General features: G+C 48.3%; 1 protein-coding gene across 1 annotated transcript in view; it reads left to right on the top strand.

Moving 5' to 3' along the window:
- slc44a5b (solute carrier family 44 member 5b) overlaps window positions 1-16,692 on the top strand; it is a 596,657-nt gene that overhangs the window by 413,986 nt on the left and 165,979 nt on the right. Inside the window, exon 4 of the mRNA XM_072512838.1 lies at window positions 2,124-2,208. Coding sequence (XP_072368939.1) covers window positions 2,124-2,208 — 85 coding nt within the window. The remainder of the gene's footprint in view (window positions 1-2,123; window positions 2,209-16,692) is intronic.

Below are 16,692 nucleotides of genomic sequence, written 5' to 3'. Positions count from 1 at the left end.
CAGCAAAAGGGATTATTATTTAATGATAATATATTAAAACATGCTGCTGTGCAGAGAGACCTGGGTGTGCTAGTGCATGAGTCGCAAAAAGTTGGTTTACAGGTGCAACAGGTGATTAACAGGGGGCAGCACGGTAGCATTGTGGATAGCACAATTGCTTCACAGCTCCAGGGTCCCAGGTTCGATTCCGGCTTGGGTCACTGTCTGTGTGGAGTCTGCACATCCTCCCTGTGTGTGCGTGGGTTTCCTCCGGGTGCTCCGGTTTCCTCCCACAGTCCAAAGATGTGCAGGTTAGGTGGATTGGCCATGATAAATTGCCCTTAGTGTCCAAAATTGCCCTTAGTGTTGGGTGGGGTTACTGGGTTATGGGGATAGGGTGGAGGTGTTGACCTTGGGTAGGATGCTCTTTCCAAGAGCCGGTGCAGACTCGATGGGCCGAATGGCCTCCTTCTGCACTGTAAATTCTATGAAGAAGGCAAATGGAATTTTGTCCTTCATTGCTAGAGGGATGGAGTTTAAGACTAGGGAGGTTATGCTGTAATTGTATAAGATGTTAGTGAGGCCATACCTGGAGTATTGTGTTCAGTTTTGGTCTCCTTACCTGAGAAAGGACATAGTGGCACTGGAGGGTGTGCAGAGGAGATTCACTAGGTTAATCCCAGAGCTGAAGGGGTTGGATTACGAGGAGAGGTTGAGTAAACTGGGACTGTACTCGTTGGAATTTAGAAGGATGCGGGGGGATCTTATAGAAACATATAAAATTATGAAGGGAATAGATAGGATAGATGCGGGCAGGTTGTTTCCACTGACGGGTGAAAGCAGAACTAGGGGGCATAGCCTCAAAATAAGGGGAAGTAGATTTAGGACTGAGTTTAGGAGGAACTTCTTCACCCAAAGGGTTGTGAATCTATGGAATTCCTTGCCCAGGGAAGCAGTAGAGGCTCCTTCATTAAATGTTTTTAAGATAAAGATAGATAGTTTTTTGAAGAATAAAGGGATTAAGGGTTATGGTGTTCGGGCCGGAAAGTGGAGCTGAGTCCACAAAAGATCAGCCATGATCTCATTGAATGGCGGAGCAGGCTCGAGGGGCCAGATGGCCGACTCCTGCTCCTAGTTCTTCTGTTCTTATGTTCTACACTGTAGAGGTTCTATGGATAATAGTCACACCTTTCCTGACGGAGTTAACCCGGGGCTGGTCCTCACGGTGCGCGGTCCCACTCACTGAATTGCCAGGCTCTGCACTGGAATCTCACCATGATGGATCCGTCTGTTTAACACCTGATTATTGAGCACTCGCTCAGCGCTGCGTCCTCAAAGCTTTTCTTCTCAACACTCTCCAATGCTGCGACACTGTTGCAATCTGACCAGAACATCAAGGCCATACTCTGCCATGTGGCACAATTTAAGGCTGCCAGGCAGCTTGACCATCCTTGAACACCATATAATGCTGTTATATTTATATAAAGGCACCAATCGCTCGAAGGGAATTGGTAAATACGTTGTGGGTTCATTTACTAAGACTAGGCACATGGGAACAGTTATATATCGATATAAAGCTTAAGACATCAGAGCTGTGCATGTGTGCTCTGCTCAAAGCAAAAGCGAAACTAAGACTAGATCATGCAACATGCTTCCCTTCTAGTGATGTCATGCTGCTATCCCTTAAAGGCATATTACACAGCAGCCAAAAATGAGAATCAAACTGTAAATAACCTCCAACACATGCCAATCGCAGGTAGTAAAAGGCGGAGAGATTAGCAGTCAGGTATGTATTGGAAATGTTGGAGTCTCTGCCATCATTATCCATAGCTCCAGGACTGCAACACGCACGTTTCCACAGCAATCCAGGCTTTCTTTAACAAACCTCCAGAATGTTCCAGAAGTAGAAACCCAATTCAAGATATGTCTATTCTCTGGCTAAAAGTAAGTGAAGAATTCTTTGGTGCTTTCTGGGTTGTGAAGGTGGTTGCTATGGTCTGCATGTGGCTGTGTCACTCTAGTCCATCGGGAATGGTTTCATTGATGTGAAGGACAACTGTGGGATCTGATGGCTTTATTTTCAAATTGGCTTTTCATGTGATGGAGAAATATCAAGTAACCAAGTGTATTTAATTTGTTTACAGCGTGGGTCCATGGAGATCCCAGGAAAGTGGTGTATCCGACAGATAGCCGCGGCCAATTTTGTGGACAGAAGGGAACCACCAATGAGTGAGTAAAGATTCCGGCATTGGGATTTTTGGGAATTATTGTGGACCAGCAGAGATTTACTTCAATTACTCAATGCTGGCGGGACGGTTCAGAAAGGCAGTTGATAGAAGTTGGCCTATATCTCGAGGCGGCTGAAATATAAATGGATGGAAGTGATGTTGTCATTAAACAAAGCTGTAGTCAGACCCCATCTAGAGCAATTGTGTTCTGGACAGCGTTTCTCCTGTACATATATTGGGCACGGCTTAATGGGAACATTTCTAAGTGGAATTTTGGGCGCGTTTGGCAGAGTGTTTCTTGTTGGCTCTTTGTGTGAGATCCACACCAGCATTTATCCACACTGAGTCATTGGGCTCAACTCCAATCATGGAGTAGAGAATCATAGAATCATAGAATCATAGAAGTTTACAGCATGGAAACAGGCCCTTCGGCCCAACCAGTCCATGCCGCCCAGTTTTTACCATTAAGCTAGTCCCAGTTGCCCGCACTTGGCCCATAACCCTCTATACCCATCTTACCCATGTAACCATCTAAATGCTTTTTGAAAGACACAATTGTACCCGCCTCTACTACTACCTCTGGCAGCCCATTCCAGACACTCACTACCCTCTGAGTGAAGAAATTGCCCCTATGGGCCCTTCTGAATCTCTCCCCTCTCACCTTAAACCTATGCCCTCTAGTTTTAGACTCCCCTACCTTTGGGAAAAGATGTTGACTATCTACCTTATCTATGCCCCTCATTATTTTATAGACCTCTATAAGATCACCCCTAAGCCTCCTACGCTCCAGGGAAAAAAGTCCCAGTCTATCCAGCCTCTCCTTATAACTCAAACCATCAAGTCCCGGCAACATCCTAGTAAATCTTTTCTGCACTCTTTCTAGTTTAATAATATCCTTTCTATAATAGGGTGACCAGAACTGCACACAGTATTCCAAGTGTGGCCGTACCAATGTCTTGTACAACTTCAACAAGACGTCCCAACTCCTATATTCAATGTTCTGACCAATGAAACCAAGCATGCCGAATGCCTTCTTCACCACCCTGTCCACCTGCGACTCCACCTTCAAGGAGCTATGAACCTGTACTCCTAGATCTCTTTGTTCTATAACTCTCCCCAACGCCATACCATTAACTGAGTAGGTCCTGGCCTGATTTGATCTGCCAAAATGCATCACCTCACATTTATCTAAATTAAACTCCATCTGCCATTCGTCGGCCCACTGGCCTAATTGATCAAGATCCCGTTGCAATCCTAGATAACCTTCTTCACTATCCACTGTGCCACCAATCTTGGTGTCATCTGCAAACTTACTAACCATGCCTCCTAAATTCTCATCCAAATCATTAATATAAATCACAAATAACAGTGGACCCAGCACCGATCCCTGAGGCACACCACTGGTCACAGGCCTCCAGTTTGAAAAACAACCCTCTACAACCACCCTCTGCCTTCTGTCGTCCAGCCAATTTTGAATCCAATTGGCAACCTCACCCTGGATCCCGTGAGCTTTAACCTTCTGCAACAACCTACCATGCGGTACCTTGTCAAAGGCTTTGCTAAAGTCCATGTAGACAACGTCTACTGCACTGCCCTCATCTACCTTCTTGGTCACTCCCTCAAAAAACTCAATCAAATTTGTGAGACATGATTTTCCACGCACAAAGCCATGCTGACTGCCCCGAATCAGTCCTTGCATCTCTAAATGCTTGTAGATCCTGTCTCTCAGAATACCTTCTAGCAACTTACCTACTACAGACGTTAGGCTCACCGGTCTGTAGTTCCCAGGCTTTTCCCTGCTGCCCTTCTTAAACAAGGGCACAACATTCGCCACTCTCCAATCTTCAGGCACCTCACCTGTGGCTGCCGATGATTCAAATATCTCGGTTAGGGGACCCGCAATTTCCTCCCTAGCCTCCCACAACATCCTGGGATACATTTCATCAGGTCCCGGGGATTTATCTACCTTGATGCGCTTTAAGACTTCCAGCACCTCCTCCTCTGTAATATGCACACTTCTCAAGACATCACTATTTATTTCCCTTAGTTTCCTAACATCCATGCCTTTCTCCACCGTGAATACCGATGAGAAATATTCATTCAGGATCTCACCCAACTCTTGTGGCTCTGCACATAGATGTCCTTGTTGATCCTTAAGAGGCCCGACTCTGTCCCGAGTTACTCTTTTCCCCTTTATGTATCTGTAGAATCTCTTTGGATTCTCCCTTGCATTATTTGCCAAAGCAATTTCATGTCCCCTTTTTGCCCTCCTGATTTCCGTCTTAACTCTATTTCGACAATCTCTATACTCTTCAAGGGATCTACTTGATCCCAGTTGCTTATGTACGTCATATGCCTCCTTCTTCTTTTTGACCAGAGTCTCAATATCTCGAGTCATCCAGGGTTCCCTACTTCTACCAGCCTTGCCCTTCACTCTAAAGGGAATGTGCTTACCCTGCACCCTGGTTAACACATTTTTAAAAGCCTCCCATTTACCAGCCGTCCCTTTGTCTGCCAATAGTCTCCCCCAATCTACCTCTGCAAGTTCCTGTCTGATACCATCGAAATTGGCCTTGCCCCAATTAAGAATTTTAACTCTTGGGCCAGACCTATCATTCTCCATAGCTATCTTAAAACTAATGGAATTATGGTCACTTGTCCCAAAGTGATCCCTCACTAGCACTTCTGTCACTTGCCCTTCCTTATTTCCCAAGACGAGGTCAAGTTTTGCCCCCTCTCTAGTCGGTCCATCCACATACTGAATGAGAAATTCCTCCTGAATACACTCAACAAATTTCCCTCCATCCAAGCCCCTAATGCTATGGCTGCCCCAGTCAATGTTGGGAAAGTTAAAGTCCCCTACTACTACCACCCTATTATTCTTGCAGCTATCTGTAATCTCCTTACATATTTGCTCCTCAATTTCCCGCTGACTATTTGGGGGCCTGTAGTACAGTCCTACCAAGGTGATCTCTCCCTTCTTATTTTTCAGTTCCACCCATATAGACTCAGTGGGCGAACCCTCGGATATATCCCCTCTAAGTACTGCTGTGATGTTCTCCCTAATCAAAAACGCCACTCCCCCTCCTCTCTTACCTCCTGTTCTATCCTTTCTATAGCATCTGTACCCCGGAACATTGAGCTGCCAGTCCTGCCCCTCCCTTAGCCATGTTTCAGTCATAGCTATAATATCCCAGTCCCATGTGCCCGTCCATGCCCTGAGTTCATCCGCTTTGCCCGTCAGGCCCCTTGCATTGAAATAAATGCAGTTTAATGTAGACCTTCCTTGCTCTCTGCCCTGCTTTCTCTGGTCATGCTTTACACACTCTCCCTTCCTGCCTTTTGTTTCTGTCCCCACTGACTTCCTACATCGGTTCCCATTCCCCTGGCACATTAGTTTAAACCCTCCCCAACTGCACTAGCAAACACCCCCCCGAGAACATTGGTTCCAGTCCCACCCAGATGCAGACCGTCCGATTTGTACACCTCCCCCAGAATCGGTCCCAATGTCCCAGGAATTTGAAACCCTCCCTCTTGCACCATCTCTCAAGCCACGTATTCATCCTAGCTATCCTGTCATTCCTACTCTGACTATCACGTGGCACTGGTAGCAATCCTGAGATTACTACCTTTGAGGTCCTACTTTTTAGTTTAACTCCTAACTCCCTAAATTCAGCTTGTAGGACCTCATCCCGTTTTTTACCTATATCGTTGGTGCCTATATGCACCACGACAGCTGGCTGTTCACCCTCCCCCTCCAGAATGCCCTGCAGCCCTGCAGCCGCTCCGAGACATCCTTGAGAAGGAGGCAATTCAGCCCATCAAGCCTGTGCTATTCAATTATTCCCATTCTCGCTCTTCCCCTATCTGAATAGCAGAGAAAGTGGTCATTCAGTCCAACAAAGTCCATGCTGGTGTTTTGCTCCACACAACCCACCTCCCTCCCCCTCTTCATCGCCCCCTATCAGCAGATCTGCTCCTTTCCACCTCATGTTTTAATCTGGATCCCCGTGAACTGCATCATTGAAATGTGGGGGACAGTGGCACAGTGGCACCGTGGCAGTATCAGTGAGTGCCAGCAGCCCAGGCTACTGTTTCTGTGGACAAGGATTCAGGTCCCACCACGCCAGCTGGTGGGATTTAAATTCAATCAATAAACTAGGAATTAAAAGCTACTATCACTTGAAAATGAAATCAAATGAAAATGAAAATCGCTTATTGTCAGAAGTAGGCTTCAAATGAAGTTACTGTGAAAAGCCCCTAGTCGCCACATTCCGGCACCTGTTCGGGGAGGCTGGTACGGGAATTGAACCGTGTTGCTGGCCTGCCTTGGTCTGCTTTCAAAGCCAGCGATTTAGCCCTGTGCTAAACCAGCCCCTACTTTCAGTAATGATGACCATGAAACCATTGTCGATTGTCATTGAGACCCACCTGGTTCACCAATGTCCTGGAGGGAAGGAAATCTGCCGTCCTTGCCCGGTCTGGCCTACCTGTGATCCAAGACCCACAGCAATGTGGTTGACTCCAACCGCCCCTCTGAAATAGCCTGGCAAGCCACTCAGTTCAAGAGCAATTAGGGCTGGGCAATAAATGCTGACCCAGCCCAGCTACTTTTAGGGATTTGTATGCTCTTTACCCCTACCTAGACCTCCCTATCCCATTGCGACACTTATTTTCTGAGCAGTTTGTAATCTCTCAGTGACCTAGCACAAAATTCAGAATGCAAGTTTATTAACGGCTTCCTGCATTTTGTTGCACCTCCTCTCCTGGTCCCTCCGACGGCGAACCCCCCCCCCCCACCGCGGATTCCCCGGAGACGGAGCGCAGACATCAGGAAAACCCGTTGACAGCGACGGAACAGGAAGATCCTACCACCAGCCAGTGGCACGCTGCCTCCGCACAACATGCTGCATGGGGGCGTGGGAAGTCCCAGCCAATGAGACTGTGTTTCCCTTTGTGTCCAGTGGCGTTTAGCTCTGTGTGGGAAATGCTAAATGCTACATTATGGTGATCTTGGGAAGATGTAAGATTCAGGAAGAAACATTCACAATCGAAACTACATGCGCTGTTGGAATTCTTTTATTTTCCATCTCAGTTTCCTCTGCTGGCAGAAAGGTAACGTCGCCATGGTCCCAGAGGCTACTTTCTCCTTTGGCACAGAGAGCCGACTGGCGGTGGTTTAACCTGAGGGTGACCACACCTCAGGCGAGGGGCAAGGTTGAGAAGGTGGGGCCTTCATGAACAACCTCAGCCGCTGCGGGAATTGAACCCGGGATGCTGGCCTCGCTCTGCACCACGAACCAATTCTCAAGTCAACTGAGCTAAACCGGCCCCCCATATGAGGATTGTAGTCTTACGCGGACAAAATGCACAATGCGGTTCTCAATACACTACCTCCCTCCCCTTCTTAGTAAAGGAGAGATACTGGGCAGAATTCTCCGTTAGCAGACGTCGAAATCGGGACGTGCGATCAGGCGGAGAATAGCTCGCGACGTCGAAATTGTGGCAGGCGCTGGTTCAGAAACGGTCAATGCGACGCACGCCACAAGTAGTTGAAACACGGTTTGCATATCATTAGTGGGCCCACCCGCGATTCCCCCCCTTCGATGGGCCGAGTTCCCGACGGCGCGGTCTACGTGTGCTCTCAGAAATTGGCGTGGTGGATGCTGCGAGAGAGAAGGTGTACGGACAGTGTCCAGCATCGCCGCACTTCACCAACAGACGCGCCGCTGGCCGGGGGGGCTTCTGCCAGGGTCGGAGGGGAGGGGGGTGTCCAGGAGGTGGGCTGTGGGGTCGGGGTGGACTAGTACACAGCACCATTACCGCAGCGGTCAAGGCAGCCATGCAGCTGCGCATGTTGCTGACAGCCCGCTGTAAACATGGTGCCCTGGGTTATACGGGTTACCCCCCCTCTCTCCCTCCCCAAAGCAGACCCCTGGGTGCCCTCTGGCCCCAGCCAACCCATCAGCTGGATGGGCGCTCCAGTACAACCTGTCCCACCTTTCCGGCCCCAGATTTGTTTCCACATCTCTCAAGGATAAACCTAACCATAACATAAACATTTAACTTCACCTCTAACCTTCTTATATATTCTAACCTTTTAGAATGAATTTAACAATGCATGCAGTAACGTAAAATGAGATGAAAGATTTGTTCGGCAACTGGAAATAGTTCACTTTGTAACATAACCGATGAAGTATGATGGATCCGTTCCCTCACGAGTAGGATGTTGTCTGACATCAGGTGCAGCCGCATTTAGCTCACGAACTTCATCAGGGATGTCAATGTCAGAATCAAATTCAATATTACAAATGGCGTTTTTGTGCCGTGAAGAATTATGCGTTTTGTGCGACGATTGGCAGGGATCAATGATCAGACACAACAAATGGCTGGAGGTCGCCAGGTTTGATTGCTTTCCAACGTGACCCTCACATTTCACAAACATTTTATCTCCTCCCTTTGGTGGTAGAAATCTAAATTTCAGCTTTCGCTCTGCATTTGCTCTCAGTCGATCGTTCTGGTCTCGAATGTATTCACGTACGCATTGATCAATAGCTGCATGGGATAGTACAGCATACTGTGTGCACGTAGTGGAAGGAACTAGAGACAGTTTTAAGGAAGTTGTGGAAGTTAGGATTAAGATATAGCTTTAAGTTATAATCATATTCTTTATTTGTGAGTTAAAAAGGTGAAATATTGGTCTAATTTTATTTTAACATAATAATATACTTTTATTGTCACAAGTATGAAGTTACTGCGAAAAGCCCCTCGTCGCCACATTCCGGCGCCTGTTTGGGGAGGCCGGTACGGGAATTGAACCCACGCTGCTGGCCTTGTTCTGCATCACAAACCAGCTGTCTAGCCCACTGAGCTAAACCAGAGTTTAAACTTAGAGTGGAGACAGCAGGTCTGGAGTGGTTTATGTACCTGCATTTTAATGAGGTTTCACAGCCCTTTAAGGGAAGTTAAAGCAAACACAAGGTAGAAAAGCACTGTGCTGTTGCTTGGCGACCAGAGAGAGGAACCCACAGAGACAGTAGTTTTGAACATGAAAAGGGACAGAGAGCAAGTCCCAAAATAAAGAAGAAGACTCAAAAATCGGAGATTGGGACAGGAATGTCCCAGGAGAACAACTAAATCATGGACAGGGATTGGAAAAAGGTCCTGTTCAGTGAAGTTAAAGCAGAGAGCAGGACAGAAGGCTCCAAATGAGAGGCAGGAAGTTGCAGGCAGCTGAATTGGAACAGAGAGGGCTTGCGATAGGCCAGAAGATCAGAGGAGACAGCTAAAGGTTAGCGACTCCTTACACTAGGCCTGTGAAGCAGAGATGTTCTGTCGGTGCGGCCGAGAGAGAGTGCGTGGAGAGTGAAACTTGGAAATAATATGGCGATCCAGGGGAGAGGAGCATCAGAAGGAGAGATCGGAACCCTGGAGGCGGATTCTTGTTGGGGGAATCCAAGAGAAAGTGTTTTGGAGAGGATTGCAAAGTGAGTTCTTTGAGTGTGTAGAATGAAAATCTTCATGTGAAAGATTGGGTTCAGTGAGGCCAGGTGGGGTCACGGGGGGGGGGGGGAGGGGGGTGCGGAGAGTTGACGAGAGATTCATAGAATCCGTGTTTGGTGGCGTCTGTTCAGATTGTGGAGCGTCTGGCCACAGGTAACCTATTGGTTGTCATGGACTGCATACCTACTGTGTATATTATTATTATTTTTTTTATTTTTTATATAAATTTAGAGCACCAAATTCATTTTTCCAATTAAGGGGCAATTTGGCGTGGCCAATCCACCTAACCTGCACATCTTTTGGGCTGTGGGGGCGAAACCCATGCAAACACGGGAAGAATGTGCAAACTCCACATGGCTTGCTGTGGGAAACCGTATTGCTTCTGTGGCTTAGGATCGGGACCTGAAATTGTGACTAATCCTGGGATCTTCCCACAATCGTGTTTGTGTTGGGCGAAGGAAGCTTTATGTTTTCTGAGGACCTCTCTAATTGCCTGGTCTGTACTAACTGTTTGCGGATCAAACCAAGAGTCTCCTACTGAGCAAATCCTATGTTCATAGTCCCCTACTGTGAGCGTAGTGGGGGCCCTCGCTGTTTTGGCCATTTTCCAGACACATCTATTCACGGGATCAAAGGAAAGGCTGTGGGAGTTCATAAAATCGATTCTTAGAATGTGCTCGGCTGTTTGGGGCAAGCCGACTAAAACAATGGGGTATCTGGTGCTTCTGGTTATCTACGGTGTCTGTGATGTATCCCTGCTGTACGTGTCCGGTAAATCCACTAAGGGTGATGGTGTCTGTGGTGGGCCTCTTGTCACGCTGGAATGTTGTGGAGGAGTTTAAAGTGGTGCGGGACCCTCCTGTGTCCCAAAGAAATTCTACTGGATGTCCCCGGACTGTGCATGTGACTACTGGTCTGCCTGATTTGTTCCAGAGTGTGCCGCAGACCCAGGTTGGGGAGTCCGAACACCGTCAATCTGTGGTGTTGATTGCTGAATTATCTGAACGGGCGCTAACACTATGTATGGGCCTCACATTGTTCCTAGGTGGGGGGGCCTGGTTGTTGGTGTCGTTGCTGGTTCGGGGAGTTTTGTCGGCATTCACGGGCGTAATGTCCCATGTGTCCACAATTATAGCAACCTCGTGGTGCCTGTGCTCTTGGGTGCCGTCCTTCATGTCTACCCTCATGTATCCATGCTGGGTCCTGGTTAGTTCTAACTGGGTGCATATTTCCTTCGACATGTTCCTGATCTGCCTTCCTGTGTAGGGATTGTTCCCATGTTCTGGAGAGTCGCTTTAAAACCCCAACTTCATTGTGTGTGGGATCTGCGGGGTCGTAATTCACACAAGCCTTTTGACCTGCTTCTGTGGTGTGGGAGACTAAAGTGTGGGCCCATTTAGTTATGTCGTCGTTATCTAAGTGTGCACGGTTCAAATCCCCAAATACTGCCTTAAAATGGATCCAAAGGTGACCTGCAAATGCAGTCGGATGCTCTTTTGCCTACAACGGTTCAAACCTTCTCTTGTTGTACCCGATCGCATCTAAAATGGCCGTTTTCATCTCCTGTAGGGTTCCGCCTCCTACATTCTGGGGTTCTGGCAAAGCTGAGCTGACGGACTGGTCAAGGCTCATTCCTATAAGTTTAACGTCCTCCCTTTCGTCTAGACCGTACATAACCATTTGCTGGCGCACTCTCTCAAATAAATTATGCGGGTCTGGGGTGGGTTCGAATGGATCAATTTTAGCGCAGGCATCTCTCATTAGGTGATGGTTAGTGGGGTGGTGTAAACGCAATCGGGCTCCTCCCGATCCGATGACTTGCGCTGTGTGGTGACCGGATTCATGGGGGGTGTGCGCTGCCTGTGCAGTGGGTGGTGCGGGTGCTTTCCTTTTCGGGGCCTGGGGGGCTCTATTGTGATTTTCTGTGTCCTCCACATATCTCTGGGCGGTTTCATTTAGTTCTTGCCAATTGGGGGCATCTTCCTCAACTAAATTTTGTCCAAAGGTATACCTAAATCCATTTTGCACTGAAAGCAGTGACTGCAACTTCTCTATTTGTCGTCTACATTTCGCGTGGTCTACTGTGCTCTGTCTTTGTTCTGTAGTGGAGCTATGGAGCGCTCGTAAAACTGCCTTTAAATCTGCGCATTGTCTTGTTAACTGTGCTACCTGCTGTTCTGTCTCTTCTCGTACCAAGACTGGGCGCTGTGTATCTTGGTAGGCTTTACTTTTAATCTCTGTTTCCTACCGTTAATCTCTGTTTCCTATCGTTAATTTCTCTTGTACTACTTTGATTTCTCTTTCCCTACCGTTAATTTGGGATGGGGGATATGGCGGTGATTTGAACTGCGGGTATGGCCTCAGCTATTTTCCAGTTCACAATTCCCTCGATAGTTTTGACACAATCTAACGCGTTTACCTTATATCCCTGTTAGTACGCCTGCAGGTTGGTACGCCTGCAGGTTAGTACACACTTCTGAAATTCGGTGATTTGGTCGATGTGGGCTTGCACTTGTGGTTCTTTCTCTTTCACGCAATTGGATTTCAAAGTTTGTGGGTTCTCTCTGAGTGACAAAATCGCTTGTAATTTGAGTCCCACTAGAGTCGCCAATAATGTTGCCAATCGGTACCGGAGTAATGTCGCCGATTGATAATGATGCTCTTTAGAGTCGCCAGGTATCAAATGATACCACCACAAGGCGTTACCGGATATCGATCAAAGGACCACACAACCAGTCAGTCAGTTCAAGTTCAAAGATGGTTTATTTACACACAAGGATTACTTCGACATGCAACACAAAACACTACAAGTTAAACTACACCTAACAACTACAATAACCGATACTTAACTTCAGGGCAACCAGCTCTGTGCAGATGGACAAGGCCTTTGTCCGGATCTTGCGTGGCTGGGTGGAAGAAGTGGCTCTGTTTCTGCTGGGCTCATCCGTCTGATAGCGATCGTTGGTCTTGAACTTGTCTGTCTGGTCGTTATGCTGCAATTGGGTTGGCACAGGCCGGATCCAAGACAGACCGAGCACACGGCTGTGTCTCTTTTTGTGGATTTTGCGCTCTTTGGGGCGGTCCTTAGCTTTGGACCCAATAATTCGACAGGCTTCGATCACTGCCTTCGATTTTGGCCAATAAAGGGGCGGGTGCCTTGATGGCGGGGCGTGTCCTGAGCGGTCACTGAGTGGCGCCGATCAGTCTGTGGCTGTATCGGTTTCTTGATGCAGTCCTATTGTTCTGGGGAAATGGGCCATTAGAATGCAAACGAGCGGGGGTTTCGATCACGTCTCGCTATCTGGGTTGCAAATACACACACAAGCTCTGAGTGTGTCTCAGTCCTGGGTTGGCCATAATTCCCATGGTCCTTTGCAGGTGGCCATCTGAGATGGCTACACCAGCATCCCAGAGCTGGTCTTCTGCTTTCCCCCAAAGCAACTCAACTCAGTCAGAAATAGGAGGCAACTGTTCCCCTCGGTTGAGGGGTCAATGACAAGGGGTGTAGTTTTAGGGCGAGGGGCAGGGGAGTCTGAGGGGATTTGAGAAAAAGACATTCACTCAGAGGGTGGTGAGAATCCGGGACGCACGGCCTGGGAAGGAAGTGGAGGCTGGAAACCTCACAACCTTTAAAAAGCACTTGGATGAACAATTGAAACACCCTCACATTCAAGGCTATGGATCAACACTAGCTTACCAGCCCTGGTCACGGTGCCTCTGCCGCTTTCGCCGGCACGGTACTCCACCAGCCCGATAGTGGTGGCGGCTCTTCGGATCTGGGGCCAGTGGAGGAGGCATGTAGGGGAGGTAAGAGCATCGGTGTGGACCCCAATCTGCGGCAACCACCGATTTGCCCCGGGGAACATGGACGGGGAATATCGACTGTGGAGGAGGCCGGTGATTGTGAGGATGGGGGATCTGTTTCTGGAAGGGAGCTTTCCGAGCAAGAGGGCGCTGGAGGAGTTTGGACTGGTGAGGGGGAACGAGTTTAGATACTTACAGGTGCGGGATTTTGTACGCAAACTGGTGCCGTCCCTCCCATGTCTCCCACCGAAGGGGAGGCAGGACAGGGTAGTTTCTAGGGGAGAGGTGGGAGAGGATAGAGTCTCAGACGTCTACAAGAAACTAATGGGAGCTGAGAATACGCAGCCCGAGGACCTGAAGCTTAAGTGGGAAGAGGAGCTTGGGGTGGAGATGGAGGATGGTGTCTGGGCAGAAGCCCTGAGCAGAGTAAACACGACCGCAACATGCGCCAGGCTCAGCCTGATCCAGTTTAAGGTCATGCACCGGGCCCAGACGACGGTGGCCCGGATGAGCAGATTCTTCGGGCTGGAGGACGATTGTGCTAGATGCGCCGGAGGGCTGGCTAACCATGCACACATGTTCTGGTCGTGCCCTAAACTCGGGGGTATTGGCAGGGATTCGCAGATGTCATGTCCCGGGTATTGAAAACTGGGGTGGTAATGAGCCCGGAGGTGGCAATCTTTGGGGTTTCGGAGGACCCAGGTGTCCAGGAAGAGAGAGAGGCCGACGTTCTGGCCTTTGCTTCCCTGGTAGCCCGGCGACGAATACTGTTAGCATGGAGGGTCTCAAAGCCCCCGAGGGCTGAGGTATGGCTGTCGGACATGGCGAGCTTTCTTGGCCCAGAGAAAGTCAAGTTCGCCTTGAGAGGTTCGCTGCTAGGATTCGCCCGAAGGTGGCAGCCATTTATCGACTTCTTTGCAGAGGAGTAATTGTACTGTACAATGTCGCTTTTTCTATATGCCTAAAATACCTCAATAAAATTGTTTGTTAAAAAAAAAGGATATGGAGCAAGTGCTGGTAAGTGGGATTAGCGCGAGATTAGAGTCGTTATAGTCGCAGACTTGATGGGCCGAAGGGCCCTTTTTGTCCGGTACGACGCGCTGACTAGAAAAGGGATGGGCTCCTGTGCAACTTTCTCAAGGATGCCAAAGCCAAGCAAGTGACAAAATCCCTTCTCCATCCGCTGTCTGATATGAATCAACCACGTCTAACAGGAAAAGATCGTATCAGATCAAAGGAAGTGGCTTTAGCAGGTTTGCCAAAATAGTGATGAGGATTGGGAGCGATTTAGAATCTAGCAAGGAAAGTGATGAAGAGACGGACAGGAGAATATGAATGCAAGTTGGAAGTAGCGTGAATGCAGAATGGAAATGCTTTTTCAGGTATGTGAAAAAGGACAAGGACAAATGTTGATCCATCACAGACAGAGAGAGGAGAATTTATAATCGAGTCAGGAATTGGCAGAGAAACGAAACAATTACTTTGTGTCTGTCCTCACGGAGGAGTGTACAGAAAATCTCCAAGGAATACTCGGGAACCACGAGGCTGGTGAAAATGAGGAATTCAAAGAAATTAGGATTATTAAAGAGATAGTACTTAAAAAAATTAATTGGATTGAAGATTGATAAAACCTCTGGAGTGTTGAAATAGGCAACGAGAGAGATAGTGGGTTCAACATTCTGCCGATTCTTCGCATCTCGCTGTTTCACCATTTATTTTCCGGTTCTCTTGCTGGGACTCCACCCTCGACGCCAGGCTTGGGAATGATCGGCTCAGTCTCATATGAAGCCACCGTCCCATTTAACAGTTCCTCCGGGGGGGGATTCCTGTTGTGGTGTGAGGATTCACCCGACAATCGAATATAAACTCTGCCAGTTTGGTCCGTATGGACGCTGCCGGTTGCTTTACGGTGACGATTTTGACAGTCTGCACCGCCCGTTCTGCCAGCCCGTTGGACAATGGGTGAGAAGGTGCTGTCCTGATGTGTGTGATGCCATTGAGCTGTCAGAAACCTCTGTCACAGTTATCTGCTCATAGCGTGGTAGGTGGTGGAGCCCAGGCCTGGGCGAGTAACAGTTAACCGTGGCTCCTTTTCAGGTGTATCCCAGCTCTAGAAAATCACTGCAAGACCTCTTCTAGGTTTGCCAGGTTCTGAAGTCCCCGTGACCAGGATGTCATCCAAGTTCACCCTCACTTTGGGTAACCCTTGGAGTATGTTCTCCGTGATCCATTGGAACAAGGCGCAGGCTGACGACACCCGAGAGTGCGAGCGAGTAAACTCACATCAGCCCTTGTGTGTGTTGATAGTGACAGATTTGTGGGAGGGCTCATCTAATTCGAGTTGAAGATAGGCGTGGCTCATATCTAACTTAGTGAATGTCTGGCCAGCTGCTAGCTTGGTTTATAGATCTTCTATCCGTGGCGTGAGGTGCCTCTTCAGTTTGGAAACTTAAAAAAAATATATATTTTTATTAAGAATTTTTCAATAACAATATTTTCCACCTTACAAACACCCTCCCCCCGTAACAAAGAAAAGAAAAAGAACTCGCGTGGCAAGGCATGAACATGGCAAGTCAATAAGATACAGAACTTTGTACATTGGATTCTTCCCGTACATGTCAGTTTCCGGCTCATTCATGTGCTTTCTTGCTCACATGCCCCCCACAGGAACCCACCCCCCCACGAACGATGTCCCCCCCCCTCTGGGTTGCTGTTGCTGCTGTCCGACCTCCGCGAGATGATCTAGGAACGGTTGCCACCGCCTGTAGAACCCCTGCGCAGACCCTCTCAAGGCAAACTTTATCCTTTCCAACTATATGAACCCAGCCATATCATTTATCCAGGCCTCCAGGCTGGGGGGCTTCGCCTCCTTCCACATTAGCAAGATCCTTCGCCGGGCTACTAGGGACGCAAAGGCCAGAATAGAACATAGAACATAGAACAATACAGCGCAGTACAGGCCCTTCGGCCCACGATGTTGCACCGAAACAAAAGCCATCTAACCTACACTATGCCATTATCATCCATATGTTTATCCAATAAACTTTTAAATGCCCTCAATGTTGGCGAGTTCACTACTGTAGCAGGTAGGGCATTCCACGGCCTCACTACTCTTTGCGTAAAGAACCTACCTCTGACCTCTGTCCTATATCTATTACCCCTCAGTTTAAAGTTATGT

This window comes from Scyliorhinus torazame, chromosome 7 (assembly GCF_047496885.1).
Source record: "Scyliorhinus torazame isolate Kashiwa2021f chromosome 7, sScyTor2.1, whole genome shotgun sequence".
In the NCBI taxonomy this organism is placed as follows: domain Eukaryota; kingdom Metazoa; phylum Chordata; class Chondrichthyes; order Carcharhiniformes; family Scyliorhinidae; genus Scyliorhinus; species Scyliorhinus torazame.
Note: the sequence above shows the minus strand (reverse complement) of the source record. Positions and strands in the feature narration are given on the sequence as shown.